We start from the raw sequence: 19,457 nt of genomic DNA, 5'->3' as shown, positions 1-19,457 counted from the left end.
AATCTGCAAACCAGGACATTTACTGTCGGAATTTTAAAGGAATTATTTGGAGGGATTTCTGAATTGAACAACATGTGGAAATGCAACTGTGCCACAACGAACATTACATAATGGGCGAACTGATAATAATCTGAATTAATGCATCAACTACATATAATGATATAAAATATAGGGGACGAAATCGGCAGAGTTTGTTTGTTTTTTTATTTCGTAAAGATTACTCATATCATTAATACGACTTTTACCTTCCTTTTATTGTTAGCTTAAAATATTGAGACCGCTTTAAACAACTTTACACTGAAATAGTCGGGATCACAACAGTCCTGAACAACATTATCAAAAAACTACATATATTTGTAAATTACCAGAAATCACAACGTTTAGCATTTAAATCACAGTGACGCTCCAACGATCTCTATAAGTGCGCGCAGTTTTGATGCATTGGATGTTGTGCGCTCCCGTAACTGTAACAATAGTATCAACCCAGATGGTAACACCTGGGGAATACTTATTTCATTTATACTGTTCATGTAACATCCCGCACTTTGATGTGCGAGTATTAGCTTCCTTCTTACAAAGCTACTACACATAATTACTCATTAGTGAGTTTAAAGTTTATGTAAGGATTAGCTCAAATAAAACATGGCTTTTGATTGCAATGTTTTGATTCATTCATAAAACAGCAACGATTTCTGTTCCATCCCTCTAACCTGCCTCTAAGACGTTTTATACAGTCAACCATGTGTTTGCATAAGTGTAACAATCCCCTTTTCATTGACTTGGTCATTTACATAGACGCTGATGCCTGCGATAAAATGTGGAGAGCAAAGGAGATATACTATGCACTACCACTGCTTTGAGCCGTTTTACGGCCACTCAGTGATAAGCAAAATAGTCTGCAGGATGGTACCTTGTATTTATCTGCATTTTGTATGTTATTCAGAAAATTCAATTTCTTGTGGGCTCATGGTAATTCAAAAAGGTCATAGGATGTTTGCATTGTTTAAGTCCTTATTAATTGGTTATTTAGAGTAGAAATGATATATTTTGAAGTTTTAGGTCACAATGACCTAGATAAACAAACATTTGTTCTATTTTAGTACCGAAAATTTTAATGATTTTGCTGAAAACTTCCATTTTGATACAATGTAGTTGCAAATTGGTATAGATGTGTACCTACGTAGTTAAGATGATTACATCCTGGCTGGCGGTGACTGATGGTGACGTCTGTCAATTAAGCATCTTCTGGTTTTTCCATATTTAAAACGTGTTTTTAAGTTATTTAAATGTGTTTCATGAGAGAACCAAGAAGGATGATATAATTTTGCCTGCTGCCCAACTGCATAACCTTAAAAACGACTAAATTAAGAATGTTTATCCTCATGGCTACCTAGATCAAAATACTTTCATTTTCAAACCATTTTCTAGCTTGGGATTGAAGTTTGACCTTGACATGACCTGCACAAGATATTACATCCCAGATATACCAGTACTAATTATTCATTATTTAATTATGATTATTTTTATCAAATGCATACATTTTAACATGCATTGTCAGCAATAGTGTCAGGATTATCTGACAGTCAAGATGCCATTATCGAATCTCTATGGTGACTTTTTATCCTCGAGCTTAAGGCCTTTGATTTCGATCTGAATTGAGGTAAGCACAGACGTAATTCGTAACAGCTTAGACTATAACCATATACTAAATAGTTGCTTTTCTATTTCGGATTGTACCAATATTTTAACATATTTATGTCTGCCTTCACGTTCTAAATGAAAGAGAAACCCGAATGAATTTCATATAAATCGAGTTCCAAAATTGTATTTCCGCCAGTAGAGAAATCCATTCAAACGCTGACGTCTTTGATATGGTCAGAACAAAGAAATCAATATCCGAAATCAGCGACCATATTGAATTCTATTTCAATTTCAGTGTAGGAACATTTCAATTAAAGTGTCCTGCACACAGACCATGGTGTATACCCTTTGGCTAAATCAATTTTATGTGAGTATTAAGACGGATTCCTTATCACAGGGCATGCTTACATTTTGGTGAGCCATGGTAGAGCACTATACAGTACGGTTATGATGTTAACCTCAAAACAGCATTACCTCTCATAAACAGATATTAAACCATACTATCGAACGATTGATAACTTAGGGCCAGATAAAGTAAGCACGCTGGCTTCCTTCTACAATATACTGTAGAATTCCCGAAAACGATTGGTGGTTGAAGTGACGTCATCTGAAGACTTGGCAAATTCATATAGCCCACCAACGGACATATCAGAGGCAGTAACAAAATGAGATTTGACATGTCATCTTCATCGGGAAATGATAAAAACCTGCTATATGTTGTCAGCAGTCGATACGGATTGTTTCCCCTGGATTTTCGTGGACGATACATCGAATTGATGATCCAGAAGGCTTTTTACGCAGCATTTACTGCACGCGGCATCACGTTCGAACTAGGATAGTTTTACGGTTACACTATAGCGGATACAAGTGAGCTACATGAACAATGTACCATATCGCCACGTCCTTACTTTGGGTCTACTACAATCAAGAGAATCATAGCACATGTACATTCTCCCGACGAGGCCTCAACGGCTGAGTAGTCACACTTTCAAGAAGAAAACAGTAAGATAGGTGAAGCGAGGGCTTTTTGAAGAGAGCAAAATAATTTCACTGTACTATGAAAAACTTACTGACGCACTTCCTACTATGGTTGGCCTGACAGCGTAGTTGGTCGTAGTATAACGGTCAGACTGACAGCGTAGTATTGTCGTGATATGGTCGACCTGACAGCGTGGTATGGTCGTAATTTGACCTGTCTAACAGCGTAGTATGGCCGTAATATGGTCGTGATATGGTCGACCTGACAGCGTGGTATGGTCGTAATTTGACCTGTCTAACAGCGTAGTATGGCCGTAATATGGTCGTGATATGGTCGACCTGACAGCGTGGTATGGTCGTAATTTGACCTGTCTGACAGCGTAGTAAGGCCGTAATAAGGTCGTGATATGGTCGACCTGACAGCGTGGTATGATCGTAATTTGACCTGTCTAACAGCGTAGTAAGGCCGTAATAAGGTCGTGATATGGTCGACCTAATAGCGTGGTATGGTCGTAAATGGCCGGTGTAACAGCGTAGTATTGACGTAGTACTGTCGGTTAACGTAATAGATACAGAAAATAATTGTGCAGAAATTTTCATACTCACGAATCAAGAAAGTGTTAATATGTTATTTTCTACAAAACTTACCAACATTTTGAGAATTACAATACTTACATGCATAGGTTTTAATTTTACAAAGTGATATAAATGATCAAAATCAATTTTGGAAGTAATGTAAGCGTATGTTCATGTCCATAATCAGCTAACGTACGTCAATAGAACTTTACTGATCAATGTTGGCCAAAATGTGTTTAGCCTGGCAGCAGGCCTAGGTTCGCAGTACATTCAGGACGCGTGCTGATGACAGACCGGAACAGAAAGTTGGGCGCACTTGATTGGTTATCATTTTATCACACCTGCTCATAAATTGCGGATGCCGAGCCGAATGTTATTTGGTCTAATGAACGTGTTCCAGCCGAGGTGTTGATCGTCTGGACCAAGATGCCCTACAGTTCCTATGTAATCAGTAATTTATATACTATAGATATCCGGAAATAGAACGAACCTCCCCCGGGGATCCCGACATCCACTGACCCACAACAGCTCAGAATGAATGGACTGATATTTGTCTTTTCCTTATTTCACTATATGCGGAATCTAAATAGGAATTGTACAAGGAAGGTCACTTTTTAGAAAATCCACACTCATCTCATATAAAAATATATAATAAACATCTCAGTACTGACATTTTACTATATACCGAAGAACATATTTTGTAATTATGCAGATGATGGCAATTATCGCATTTTGTTTCAAACCCGGACACTCTGAAAGATGTCCTGGAAAGTGAAAGTTCAATGTGGAACTGTCTGCCAAACCATATTGTAGCAAATGTAAAGCATATCCTGAATTCCATAGATTGTTGCAATTCTAATGCTATTTTTGCGATAAACAATATCTAACAAGTGATTCTGTATATTTTTTCTGTGATTTGATTTATGAGTATACATTTAAAAAAATAAAATAACGTCTTGTTGTGTGCTAGTATAAATGTATACAGAAGGCATGTTATGTAGGTGTTCCCAATCGTATGACTTCTGGATTACTTTCTGCTTTCTACTATTTTGTCTATGTTTTGATCAAGATGATTTGAGCTAGGCATAACTGTGTGTGTGAGATATGTATTGTTCGTCTTAATTTTGTTGTTTACATCTCACTTCCGTTTATGTTTACTCGCCTTATTTTTTGTTTATCGCGTTAGAACGCCAATGTAATCCATGTCCCCATCTACATTTACTCTATAATTTATTTACATTTACTCAACAGATTCTGGTCCCTAAAATATAATATTACATGGCCCAAAACTTGGTGTGTAACATTACGTTCATTGTATTAGTGTCACAGGAAACAGTCGAAAGTTAAGTCCATCCATATTGAGTTGATTAGTTGTCTGTTAATGGTTTGGTATATTTCTTGTAATTAGCGAATACTGGGATACTAATTACAACAAACCCGTAACACCTCGTCTGTCACCGCAATAAACACGTACTATACCACTTTAGGCAATTTTCTTAAGGTGCTATATCACCGACAAATAGTATTTTATCAATAAAAACAAAACAAAAACGGACGAAGGATACACACTTGATACTTTCAGCACACTTTAAGACATTTGAATTTCTCATTTAACTTAAAAGTCATTACTGTACAGATAATTAATCCCGAAATAATCGTCACTCTCTGATACCATATATTGAATAAAACTGTCCGCGCGGGCGCCAAAAACCAATATAGCTAAAAGTATTTTATTTGTAGGCATTGTCTATATACATCTAGTAAATACATGGTACTAAATTTCATCTATTATTAAAATACCAAATTTTAGTTTTGTTTCTCTGACGATGGAACATCTCTAAATCATACAGAATATAATAATATAAGTATTATATATATATACATACATATTTTTCAATAGTATCTCATTGTTTTTCTGCAAGGAGTTGTACTGCTGATATCATACATTAAAGTTATATGTACCGTATTTTTCATAATCACGACTCAAGATGAGTTTTTAATATGTTATTCATCACAACAAGTTACCAGCATTTTGAGAATTACAGTGCTTTTAATGCATAGGTTTTAATTTTACAAGTACAATTAAGAGTTGAAAATGATTTTGGTATGGTTTTGCAGTATTTCCAAAAATCATTACATTTAAATGAGTATACACGGTAAGACCATGAAACCAAGGAGTGGTCTACAATTTCAGTTCACATTTTTATATTGTTAATATGACTGAAGGCAAGGCCTTATAGGGCGTAGCCAGATGTTTCAGTAACCATTAATTATGTACTGTAAAAAATTCAATTTATGGATATAACGGAGCCTTATTTTCCGTTTATTTTTTATTCATATATTAACACCCTATCCTTTCCCAAACCCCATTTGAAAAGGATATCCGCATAAGAGATTTTTTTTTTTTTTTTTTTTTTTAAATTCCGTAACAGATATTCAGTTTTTGGTCAGCTGATTATATTGGAAAGTGGTCTATCACTTGAACGCTTGCAAATAAAGAGCAATAGCACTGACCTTCTGCCGGATGAAGATTACTTTCGTCGGATCACAAAAGCGTTTGAACTGCTCGATTATATAATAAGCTGATTTCAAAGCATCACTGATGGGATTTTTTACAGTGGGCAATGATGGCGGCGGCAAACTTAAGCTGTCCGTGTGTAGGATTATATTTGGAAGATTGTGTTTTTTTCTTATATTTTTTTTATGTGTTACCTTAGAAGTGCTTCGCACTTCGTGCCCTTGGGCACGAAGGGCTGCGCCCTTATTAGTAATTGTCTAGTTATTGTTGCTGGTATATTTCATCTAAACATAAGAAAAAAGAAAAAAAAATTAAACTGCATAAATTCTGTGTTGTAATTACTGTTTATAATGCAACAAACATGTTTGTCTGCACATATGAATGATTCTCACAGCTTATCAAACTTGACGGTTCTCAATAGATTACTGAAGAAAAAAATAACATAACAAAATTTTCACACAGTTATGGAACATCTGAATTTAAAACCAAAGCGAATAATGCATATATTAACAGACATTCGGATCCACCAAAAGTCTATACAATTATCTCATGATCAGGTGATACACATAAGAGCGCTTATATAAAATAAATATTATCGATTTTTTTTTTAATGAAAATCAATAAAAACAAAAACGCACAGCCAATCAGATACCAGAACATCACATTTGACGTTTGGCCCGCGTTTTTAACACCAATCAGATGCAAGAACATCACATTTAACTCTTGACCGCTTTTTAGAGCCAATCAGATGCAAGAACATCACATTTGACGTTTGGCCCCGCGTTTGGCCCGCGTTTTAGAGCCAATCAGAGGCCTGGGCGTCCCCTTTAATGATTGGTCCGGGTCTACTGTCATTCAGATGACGTTTCCTTTGGTGCTTGATGCTGAGGGCAATATGCATTGTTATATTAATGTAAGTTTTGCCGTTTTCTGATTGGTCTAGACCACTCGGACAGGTCTTGACAAAATACATTGTCAACCTGAGACCTATGAACACCTGTTCAGAGGTTAACATAGCAAATCCGGTAACCTTGCTAAAAATAGACATAGGGAATTCCCTGTCTCTTTCGCATTTTTGACCAATCAAAATAGAGCATTTACGATTATCGGGCAAAAGCCAAACAGACATGGCAGATAATCGTAATGGTACGATTAGAAAAGATTTCCTTGTTTTTTTGTTATGTTTAATTACTAATTACGGGGTCCTTGCTTCAAAACTGTTTCAAATAGAAAAACTTGTTTCGTTTCAGATAACAATACAATTATTGATTTTTTTGTAGGTGAATACCAGGAATTATAAAACCTCTGAAAAGTAATATTTCTCTCGGCCTTCGGCCTCGGGGAATATCACCTTTCTCAGGTTTGACAATTCTCACTATTCACGTACAAAAAGCCTTTGAGATGGTAAGATCATGTATTACTATATGATATGGTCACCAACATTACATAATCGTCTTCATGATTTTCATGTCTTCACTAAACGATTTTATAGATTTTCTGAGTGAGGGGTGGGGGGCACCAACGAACTGTGTTTTGTATAGTCTAAGTAAGTATCTTTGTTTCACTCGGAAAATATGTTAAACAGACGTGTGCATCTCGTACAAGGTCAAAGCTCACAAGCTGGGAACGCAATAGACGGATAATGTATATAGATGTCAAATTTTGTGGGTGGAAATGTGCATTGCTCATGCATACAGCGGAGTGAATTCTTAATAAATTAACTTCATGGAAGACAAAGAAGCTTCACCTTGCCAAATCTCTGATAATCTATGATCGTAGCTTCACTGTTCCTGTAAAATTTCATTCTTGTTGGAGTACCGACGCACAGCTAAACTATCATACGAATATAATAAGTTTTCTGACTACCAAGATAACCACGGTAGTATACAGTACGCGTCAGGTGGATTTGTGCTCATCCACTCTCGGAGTACGAGAGTCACACAGTATGTATATATCGCTCAGAGTACGTACCTGTTCTAGCCACACGTTCGTCGTCAATACCTGGTTTACTTCATCCTGTAATTACAGACAATATAATCTTAAAGACATATAACATATTAACAATATATTTATAATCATATTTTATATGTTTATATTAGTGTCGTGTGGTTTACACTTTATATGGATTTATTAACAGTGATCGGGGATTGCTATTTATGGAATCAATAATTATCGATTACATTTGCATGTCCTTAGTATATTCTTCACTTCGTCTTCTTTAATTCAATACAAAATAGTTCCAAATAAATGCTATAGGGGACAAATGCAGTAAGCGAAACAGCAACAAGGACTATGCAATCACTGTGTACGTCTTCACACATTTCAAACTCACGACAGTCGGTGTTGTGATTGCCTATTTGTATGTAGAGAAAAAGGTCATCGATTTACAGTGACAGATCAGTGTAGACAATTTACAGTAGACATTAAGTGACAGGTCAGTGTAGACAATTTACAGTAAAGCCAATTACAGTGTAGACAATTTACAGTGACAGGTCAGTGTAGACAATTTACAGTGACAGGTCAGTGTAGACAATTTACAGTGACAGGTCAGTGTAGACAATTTACAGTGACAGGTCAGTGTAGACAATTTACAGTGTAGACAATTTACAGTGACAGGTCAGTGTAGACAATTTACAGTGACAGGTCAGTGTAGACAATTTACAGTGTAGACAATTTACAGTGTGTAGACAATTTACAGTGACAGGTCAGTGTAGACAATTTACAGTGACAGGTCAGTGTAGACAATTTACAGTGTAGACAATTTACAGTGTAGACGATTTACAGTGTAGACAATTTACAGTGACAGGTCAGTGTAGACAATTTACAGTGAGACATTTACAGTGTAGACAATTTACAGTGACAGGACAGTGTAGACAATTTACAGTGACATCGTGTAGATTACAGGTTAGTGTAGACAATTTACAGTGTAGACAATTTACAGTGACAGGTTAGTGTAGAAATTTACAGTGTAGATAATTTACAGTGTAGACAATTTACAGTGTAGACAATTTACAGTGACAATTTACAGTGTAGACAATTTACAGTGACAGGTCAGTGTAGACAATTTACAGTGACAGGTCAGTGTAGACAATTTACAGTGTAGACAATTTACAGTGTAGACAATTTACAGTGTAGACAATTTACAGTGACAGGTCAGTGTAGACAATTTACAGTGACAGGTCAGTGTAGACAATTTACAGTGTAGTGTAGACAATTTACAGTGTAGACAATTTACAGTGTAGACAATTTACAGTGACAGGTCAGTGTAGACAATTTACAGTGACAGGTCAGTGTAGACAATTTACAGTGACAGGTCAGTGTAGACAATTTACAGTGACAGGTCAGTGTAGACAATTTACAGTGACAGGATTTACAGTGTAGACAATTTACAGTGTAGACAATTTACAGTGTCAGTGTAGACAATTTACAGTGACAGGTCAGTGTAGACAATTTACAGTGTAGACAATTTACAGTGTAGACAATTTACAGTGACAGGTCAGTGTAGACAATTTACAGTGACAGGTCAGTGTAGACAATTTACAGTGACAGGTCAGTGTAGACAATTTACAGTGACAGGTCAGTGTAGACAATTTACAGTGACAGGTCAGTGTAGACAATTTACAGTGACAGGTCAGTGTAGACAATTTACAGTGACAGGTCAGTGTAGACAATTTACAGTGTAGACAATTTACAGTGTAGACAATTTACAGTGACAGGTCAGTGTAGACAATTTACAGTGACAGGTCAGTGTAGACAATTTACAGTGACAGGTCAGTGTAGACAATTTACAGTGTAGACAATTTACAGTGACAGGTCAGTGTAGACAATTTACAGTGACAGGTCAGTGTAGACAATTTACAGTGACAGGTCAGTGTAGACAATTTACAGTGACAGGTCAGTGTAGACAATTTACAGTGTAGACAATTTACAGTGACAGGTCAGTGTAGACAATTTACAGTGACAGGTCAGTGTAGACAATTTACAGTGACAGTGTCAGTGTAGACAATTTACAGTGACAGGACAGTGTAGACAATTTACAGTGTAGACAATTTACAGTGACAGGTCAGTGTAGACAATTTACAGTGACAGGTCAGTGTAGACAATTTACAGTGACAGGACAGTGTAGACAATTTACAGTGACAGGTCAGTGTAGACAATTTACAGTGTAGACAATTTACAGTGTGTAGACAATTTTACAGTGTAGACAATTTACAGTGTAGACAATTCAGTGTAGACAATTTACAGTGTAGACAATTTACAGTGTAGACAATTTACAGTGTAGACAATTTACAGTGACAGGTCAGTGTAGACAATTTACAGTGACAGGTCAGTGTAGACAATTTACAGTGACAGGACAGTGTAGACAATTTACAGTGACAGGTCAGTGTAGACAATTTACAGTGTAGTGTAGACAATTTACAGTGACAGGTCAGTGTAGACAATTTACAGTGACAGGTCAGTGTAGACAATTTACAGTGACAGGTCAGTGTAGACAATTTACAGTGTAGACAATTTACAGTGACAGGTCAGTGTAGACAATTTACAGTGTAGACAATTTACAGTCATGTAGACAATTTACAGTGACAGGTCAGTGTAGACAATTTACAGTGACAGGTCAGTGTAGACAATTTACAGTGTAGACAATTTACAGTGTAGACAATTTACAGTGACAGGTCAGTGTAGACAATTTACAGTGACAGGTCAGTGTAGACAATTTACAGTGACAGGTCAGTGTAGACAATTTACAGTGACAGGTCAGTGTAGACAATTTACAGTGACAGGACAGTGTAGACAATTTACAGTGTAGACAATTTACAGTGACAGGTCAGTGTAGACAATTTACAGTGACAGGTCAGTGTAGACAATTTACAGTGACAGGTCAGTGTAGACAATTTACAGTGACAGGTCAGTGTAGACAATTTACAGTGACAGGACAGTGTAGACAATTTACAGTGACAGGTCAGTGTAGACAATTTACAGTGACAGGTCAGTGTAGACAATTTACAGTGTGTAGACAATTTACAGTGACAGGTCAGTGTAGACAATTTACAGTGACAGGTCAGTGTAGACAATTTACAGTGTAGACAATTTACAGTGACAGGTCAGTGTAGACAATTTACAGTGTAGACAATTTACAGTGTACAATTTACAGTGTGTAGACAATTTACAGTGACAGGTCAGTGTAGACAATTTACAGTGACAGGTCAGTGTAGACAATTTACAGTGACAGGTCAGTGTAGACAATTTACAGTGACAGGTCAGTGTAGACAATTTACAGTGTAGACAATTTACAGTGTAGACAATTTACAGTGTAGACAATTTACAGTGTAGACAATTTACAGTGACAGGTCAGTGTAGACAATTTACAGTGACAGGACAGTGTAGTGTACAATTTACAGTGTAGACAATTTACAGTGACAGGTCAGTGTAGACAATTTACAGTGACAGGTCAGTGTAGACAATTTACAGTGACAGGTCAGTGTAGACAATTTACAGTGTAGACAATTTACAGTGACAGGACAGTGTAGACAATTTACAGTGTAGACAATTTACAGTGTAGACAATTTACAGTGTAGACAATTTACAGTGTACAATTTACAGACAATTTTGACAGGTCAGTGACAATTTTACAGTGTAGACAATTTACAGTGACAGGTCCGTGTAGACAATTTACAGTGACAGGTCAGTGTGTAGACAATTTACAGTGACAGGTCAGTGTAGACAATTTACAGTGTAGACAATTTACAGTGACAGGACAGTGTAGACAATTTGACAGGTCAGTGTAGACAATTTACAGTGTGTGAGACAATTTACAGTGTAGACAATTTACAGTGACAGGTCAGTGTAGACAATTTACAGTGTAGAATTGACAATTCAGTGTAGACAATTTACAGTGTACAGGTCAGTGTAGACAATTTACAGTGACAGTTTTACAGTGTAGACAATTTACAGTGACAGGTCAGTGTAGACAATTTACAGTGTACAGTGTAGTAGACAATTTACAGTGACAGGTGACAGAGTAGACAATTTACAGTGTAGACAATTTACAGTGACAGTGTGTAGACAATTTACAGTGTAGACAGGTTTACAGTGTAGACAATTTACAGTGACAGGTCAGTGTAGACAATTTACAGTGTAGACAATTTACAGTGACAGGACAGACAATTTAGTAGACAGTGTGAAGACAATTTACAGTGTAGACAATTTACAGTGACAGGTCAGTGTAGACAAATTTACAGTGTAGACAATTTACAGGTCAGTGAAGACAATCAGTGTAGACAATTTACAGTGTACAGGTTACAGTGTAGACAATTTACAGTGACAGGTACAGTGTAGAACAATTTACAGTGACAGGTCAGTGTAGACAATTTACAGTGACAGGTCAGTGTAGACAATTTACAGTGTAGACAATTTACAGTGTAGACAATTTACAGTGACAGGTCAGTGTAGACAATTTACAGTGACAGGACAGTGTAGACAATTTACAGTGTAGACAATTTACAGTGACAGGACAGTGTAGACAATTTACAGTGACAGGTCAGTGTAGACAATTTACAGTGACAGGTCAGTGTAGACAATTTACAGTGAAGACAATTGTACAGTGACAGGTCACAATTTACAGTTTAGACAGTGACAGGTCAGTGTAGACAATTTACAGTGTAGACAATTTATAGGCCCCACAATTTACAGTGTAGACAATTTACAGTGTAGACAATTTACAGTGACAGGTCAGTGTAGACAATTTACAGTGACAGGTCAGTGTAGACAATTTACAGTGTAGACAATTTATACAGTTGTAGACAATGTAGACAGTTTACAGTGACAGGTCAGTGTAGACAATTTTACAGTGTAGACAATTTACAGTGACAGGTCACATTGTAGAAACAATCCATACAGTGTAGACAATTTACAGTGACAGGGTTACAGTGTAGACAAATTTACAATTGACAGGTCAGTGTAGACAATTTACAGTGTAGACAATTTACAGTGACAGGTCAGTGTAGACAATTTACAGTGACAGGTCAGTGTAGACAATTTACAGTGACAATTTACAGTGTAGACAATTTACAGTGACAGGTCAGTGTAGACAATTTACAGTGTAGACAATTTACAGTGTAGAGACAATTTACAGTGACAGGTCAGTGTAGACAATTTACAGTGTAGACAATTTACAGTGACAGGTCAGTGTAGACAATTTACAGTGACAGGTCAGTGTAGACAATTTACAGTGACAGGTCAGTGTAGACAATTTACAGTGACAGGACAGTTTCAGTAGACAATTTACAGTGACAGGTCAGTGTAGACAATTTACAGTGTAGACAATTTACAGTGACAGGTCAGTGTAGACAATTTACAGTGTAGACAATTTACAGTGTAGACAATTTACAGTGTAGACAATTTACAGTGTAGACAATTTACAGTGACAGGTCAGTGTAGACAATTTACAGTGTAGACAATTTACAGTGACAGGTCAGTGTAGACAATTTACAGTGACAGGTCAGTGTAGACAATTTACAGTGACAGGTCAGTGTAGACAATTTACAGTGACAGGTCAGTGTAGACAATTTACAGTGACAGGACAGTGTAGACAATTTACAGTGACAGGTCAGTGTAGACAATTTACAGTGTAGACAATTTACAGTGTAGACAATTTACAGTGACTAGGTCAGTGTAGACAATTATACAGTGACAGGTTTACAGTGTAGACAATTTACAGTGTAGACAATTTACAGTGTAGACAATTTATAGTGACAGGTCAGTGTAGACAATTTACAGTGTAGACAATTTACAGTGTTAGACAATTTACAGTGTAGACAATTTTACAGTGACAGGCAGTGTAGACAATTTACAGTGTCAGAGTGTTAGACAATTTACAGTGACAGGGCCAGTGTAGGACAATTTACCAGTGTAAGACAATTTAACAGTGACAATTTACAGTGACAGGCCAGTGTAGACAATTTACAGTGACAGGTCAGTGTAGACAATTTACAGTGACAGGTCAGTGTAGACAATTTACAGTGACAGGTCTGTGTAGACAATTTACAGTGACAGGCCAGTGTAACAATTTACAGTGTAGACAATTTACAGTGACAGCAGTGAAAGACAATTTACAGTGACAGGTCGTGTAGACAATTTACAGTGACAGGTCAGTAGTAGACAATTTACAGTGGACAGGTCAGTGTATACAATTGACAAGTGACAGGTTTCAGTGTATACAATTTACATTGACAGGTCAGTGTAGACAATTTACAGTGTAGACAATTTACAGTGTAGAACATATTACAGTGTCAGTGTATACAATTTACAGTGACAGGTCAGTGTAGACAATTTACAGTGAGACAATTTACAGTATCAATTTACATGTGTAGACAATTTACAGTGACAGGTCAGTGTAGACAATTTACAGTATAGACAATTTACAGTGTAGACAATTTACAGTGTACCAGGTCACAGTGTAGACAATTTACAGTGTAGACAATTATACATGAGTAGACAATTTACAGTGACAGGACAGTGTAGACACAATTTACAGTGTAGACATTTTACAGTGTGTAAGACAAATTGTACAGTGTAGACAATTTACAGTGTTAGACAATTTACAGTGACAGGTCAGTGTAGACAATTTACAGATGTCGACAATTTAAACACCATTTATGTCCAGCTTACAGAGATACATTTATAAACACCATTTATGTCCAGCTTACAGAGAGACATTTATAAACACCATTTATGTCAGCTTACAGAGAACATTTATAAACACCATTTATGTCCAGCTTACAGAGAGACATTTATAAACACCATTTATGTCCAGCTTACAGAGAGATTTTATAAACACCATTTATGTCCAGCTTACAGAGAGACATTTATAAACACATTTATGTCCAGCTTACAGAGACATTTATAAACACATTTATGTCCAGAGAGACTTACAGAGAGCTTCATTTATAAACACCATTTATGTCCAGCTTACAGAGAGACATTTATAAACACCATTTATGTCCAGCTTACAGAGAGACATTTATAAACACCATTTATGTCAGCTTACAGAGACATTTATAAACAACATTTATGTCCAGCTTACAGAGAGACATTTTATAAACACCATTTATGGTCCAGCTTACAGAGAGACATTTATAAACACCATTTATGTCCAGCTTACAGAGACATTTATTAAACACCATTTTATGTCCAGCTTACAGAGAGACATTTATAAACACACCATTTATGTCCAGCTTACAGAGAGACATTTATAAACACCATTTATGTCCAGCTTACAGAGACATGACATTTATACAAGACATTTAACACCATTTATGTCCAGCTTACAGAGAGACATTTATAAACACCATTTATGTCCAGCTTACAGAGACATTTATAAACACCATTTATGTCCAGCTTACAGAGAGTACATTTATAAACAACATTTATGTTCAGCTTACAGAGACATTTATAAACACCATTTATGTCCAGCTTACAGAGAGACATTTATAAAACACCATTTTATGTCCAGCTTACAGAGACATTTATAAACACCATTTATGTCCAGCTTACAGAGAGACATTTATAAACACCATTTATGTCCAACAGATTTATGTCCAGCTTACAGAGAGACATTTATAAACACCATTTTATGTCCAGCTTACAGAGAGACATTTATAAACACCATTTATGTCCAGCTTACAGAGATATTTATAAACACCATTTATGTCCAGCTACAGAGAGACATTTATAAACACCATTTATGTCCAGCTTACAGAGAGACATTTATAAAACACCATTTATGTCCAGCTTACAGAGAGACATTTATAAACACCATTTATGTCCAGCTTACAGAGAGACATTTATAAACAACATTTATGTCCAGCTTACAGAGAGACATTTATAAACACCATTTATGTCCAGCTTACAGAGAGACATTTATAAACACCATTTATGTCCAGCTTACAGAGAGACATTTATAAACACCATTTATGTCCAGCTTACAGAGAGACATTTATAAAACACCATTTATGTCCAGCTTACAGAGACATTTATAAAACACCATTTATGTCCAGCTTACAGAGAGACATTTATAAACACCATTTATGTCCAGCTTACAGAGACATTTTATAAACACCATTTATGTCCAGCTTACAGAGAGACATTTATAAACACCATTTATGTCCAGCTTACAGAGAGACATTTATAAACACCATTTATGTCCAGCTTACAGAGACATTTATAAACACCATTTATGTCCAGCTTACAGAGACATTTATAAACACCATTTATGTCCAGCTTACAGAGAGACATTTATAAACACCATTTATGTCCAGCTTACAGAGAGACATTTATAAACACCATTTATGTCCAGCTTACAGAGAGACATTTATAAACAACATTTATGTCCAGCTTACAGAGAGACATTTATAAACACCATTTATGTCCAGCTTACAGAGATACATTTATAAACACCATTTATGTCCAGCTTACAGAGAGACATTTATAAACACCATTTATGTCCAGCTTACAGAGAGACATTTATAAACACCATTTATGTCCAGCTTACAGAGAGACATTTATAAACACCATTTATGTCCAGCTTACAGAGACATTTATAAACACCATTTATGTCCAGCTTACAGAGAGACATTTATAAACACCATTTATGTCCAGCTTACAGAGAGACATTTATAAACACCATTTATGTCCAGCTTACAGAGACATTTATAAACACAATTTATGTCCAGCTTACAGAGAGACATTTATAAACACCATTTATGTCCAGCTTACAGAGAGACATTTATAAACACACATTTATGTCCAGCTTACAGAGACATTTATAAACACCATTTATGTCCAGCTTACAGAGACACATTTATAAACACATTTATGTCCAGCTTACAGAGAGACATTTATAAACACCATTTATGTCCAGCTTACAGAGACATTTATAAACACCATTTATGTCCAGCTTACAGAGAGACATTTATAAAACACCATTTATGTCCAGCTTACAGAGACACATTTATAAACACCATTTATGTCCAGCTTACAGAGAGACATTTATAAACACATTTATGTCCAGCTTACAGAGACATTTATAAACACCATTTATGTCCAGCTTACAGAGAGACATTTATAAACACATTTATGTCCAGCTTACAGAGAGACATTTATAAACACCATTTATGTCCAGCTTACAGAGAGACATTTATAAACACATTTATGTCCAGCTTACAGAGAGACATTTATAAACACCATTTATGTCCAGCTTACAGAGAGACATTTATAAACAACATTTATGTCCAGCTTACAGAGAGACATTTATAAACACCATTTATGTCCAGCTTACAGAGAGACATTTATAAACACCATTTATGTCCAGCTTACAGAGACATTTATAAACACCATTTATGTCCAGCTTACAGAGAGACATTTATAAACACCATTTATGTCCAGCTTACAGAGACATTTATAAACACCATTTATGTCCAGCTTACAGAGACATTTATAAACACCATTTATGTCCAGCTTACAGAGACATTTATAAACACCATTTATGTCCAGCTTACAGAGAGACATTTATAAACACCATTTATGTCCAGCTTACAGAGAGACATTTATAAAACACCATTTATGTCCAGCTTACAGAGAGACATTTATAAACACCATTTATGTCCAGCTTACAGAGAGACATTTATAAACACCATTTATGTCCAGCTTACAGAGAGACACATTTATAAACACCATTTATGTCCAGCTTACAGAGACATTTATAAACACCATTTATGTTGAGCTTACAGAGACATTTATAAACACCATTTATGTCCAGCTTACAGAGAGACATTTATAAACACCATTTATGTCCAGCTTACAGAGAGACATTTATAAACACCATTTATGTCCAGCTTACAGAGACACATTTATAAACACCATTTATGTCCAGCTTACAGAGAGACATTTATAAACAACATTTATGTCCAGCTTACAGAGAGACATTTATAAACACCATTTATGTCCAGCTTACAGAGAGACATTTATAAACACCATTTATGTCCAGCTTACAGAGAGACATTTATAAACACCATTTATGTCCAGCTTACAGAGAGACATTTATAAACACCATTTATGTCCAGCTTACAGAGAGACATTTATAAACAACATTTATGTCCAGCTTACAGAGAGACATTTATAAACACCATTTATGTCCAGCTTACAGAGACATTTATAAACACCATTTATGTCCAGCTTACAGAGAGACATTTATAAACACCATTTATGTCCAGCTTACAGAGACATTTATAAACACCATTTATGTCCAGCTTACAGAGAGACATTTATAAACAACATTTATGTCCAGCTTACAGAGACATTTATAAACACCATTTATGTCCAGCTTACAGAGAGACATTTATAAACACCATTTATGTCCAGCTTACAGAGACATTTATAAACACCATTTATGTCCAGCTTACAGAGAGACATTTATAAACACCATTTATGTCCAGCTTACAGAGACATTTATAAACACCATTTATGTCCAGCTTACAGAGAGACATTTATAAACACCATTTATGTCCAGCTTACAGAGACATTTATAAACACCATTTATGTCCAGCTTACAGAGACATTTATAAACACCATTTATGTCCAGCTTACAGAGAGACATTTATAAACACCATTTATGTCCAGCTTACAGAGAGACATTTATAAACACCATTTATGTCCAGCTTACAGAGAGACATTTATAAACACCATTTATGTCCAGCTTACAGAGAGACATTTATATAAACACCATTTATGTCCAGCTTACAGAGAGACATTTATAAACACATTTATGTCCAGTTACAGAGAGACATTTATAAACACCATTTATGTCCAGCTTACAGAGAGACATTTATAAACACCATTTATGTCCAGCTTACAGAGAGCATTTATAAACACCATTTATGTCCAGCTTACAGAGAGACATTTATAAACACCATTTATGTCCAGCTTACTGAGACATTTATAAACACCATTTATGTCCAGCTTACAGAGAGACATTTATAAACACCATTTATGTCAGCTACAGAGACATTTATAAACACCATTTATGTCCAGTCTACAGAGAGACATTTATAAACACCATTTATGTCCAGCTTACAGAGAGACATTTATAAACACCATTTATGTCCAGCTTACAGAGATATTTATAAACATCATTTATGTCCAGCTTACAGAGAATTTATAAAACATATGTATAAACAACATTTATGTCCAGCTTACAGAGAGACATTTATAAACACCATTTATGTCCAGCTTACAGAGACATTTATAAACACAATTAATGACATTTATAAACACCATTTATGTCCAGCTTACAGAGAGACATTTATAAACACCATTTATGTCCAGCTTACAGAGAGACATTTATAAACACCATTTATGTCCAGCTTACAGAGAGATTTTATAAACACCATTTATGTCCAGCTTACAGAGACATTTATAAACAACATTTATGTCCAGCTTACAGAGAGACATTTATAAACAACATTTATGTCCAGCTTACAGAGACATTTATAAACAACATTTATGTCCAGTCTACAGAGAGACATTTATAAACACCATTTATGTCCAGCTTACAGAGAGACATTTATAAACAAAATTTATGAACACATTTATGTCCAGCTTACAGAGACATTTATAAACACCATTTATGTCCAGCTTACAGAGAGACATTTATAAACAACATTTATGTCCAGCTTACAGAGAGACATTT

The 19,457-nt window shown here is 35.7% G+C and overlaps 1 protein-coding gene across 1 annotated transcript in view; it reads right to left on the bottom strand.

The window, feature by feature from the left end:
- The window catches only part of LOC138333830 (acetylcholine receptor subunit alpha-1-A-like), a 71,863-nt gene that overhangs the window by 21,169 nt on the left and 31,237 nt on the right, over positions 1 to 19,457 (bottom strand). The window contains exon 2 of the mRNA XM_069282444.1: positions 7,685 to 7,729. Coding sequence (XP_069138545.1) covers positions 7,685 to 7,729 — 45 coding nt within the window. The remainder of the gene's footprint in view (positions 1 to 7,684; positions 7,730 to 19,457) is intronic.

Source organism: Argopecten irradians, chromosome 10 (assembly GCF_041381155.1).
Source record: "Argopecten irradians isolate NY chromosome 10, Ai_NY, whole genome shotgun sequence".
NCBI lineage: Eukaryota > Metazoa > Mollusca > Bivalvia > Pectinida > Pectinidae > Argopecten > Argopecten irradians.
The sequence above is the reverse complement of the archived record's forward strand: the minus strand, read 5'-3'. Positions and strand labels throughout refer to the sequence as shown.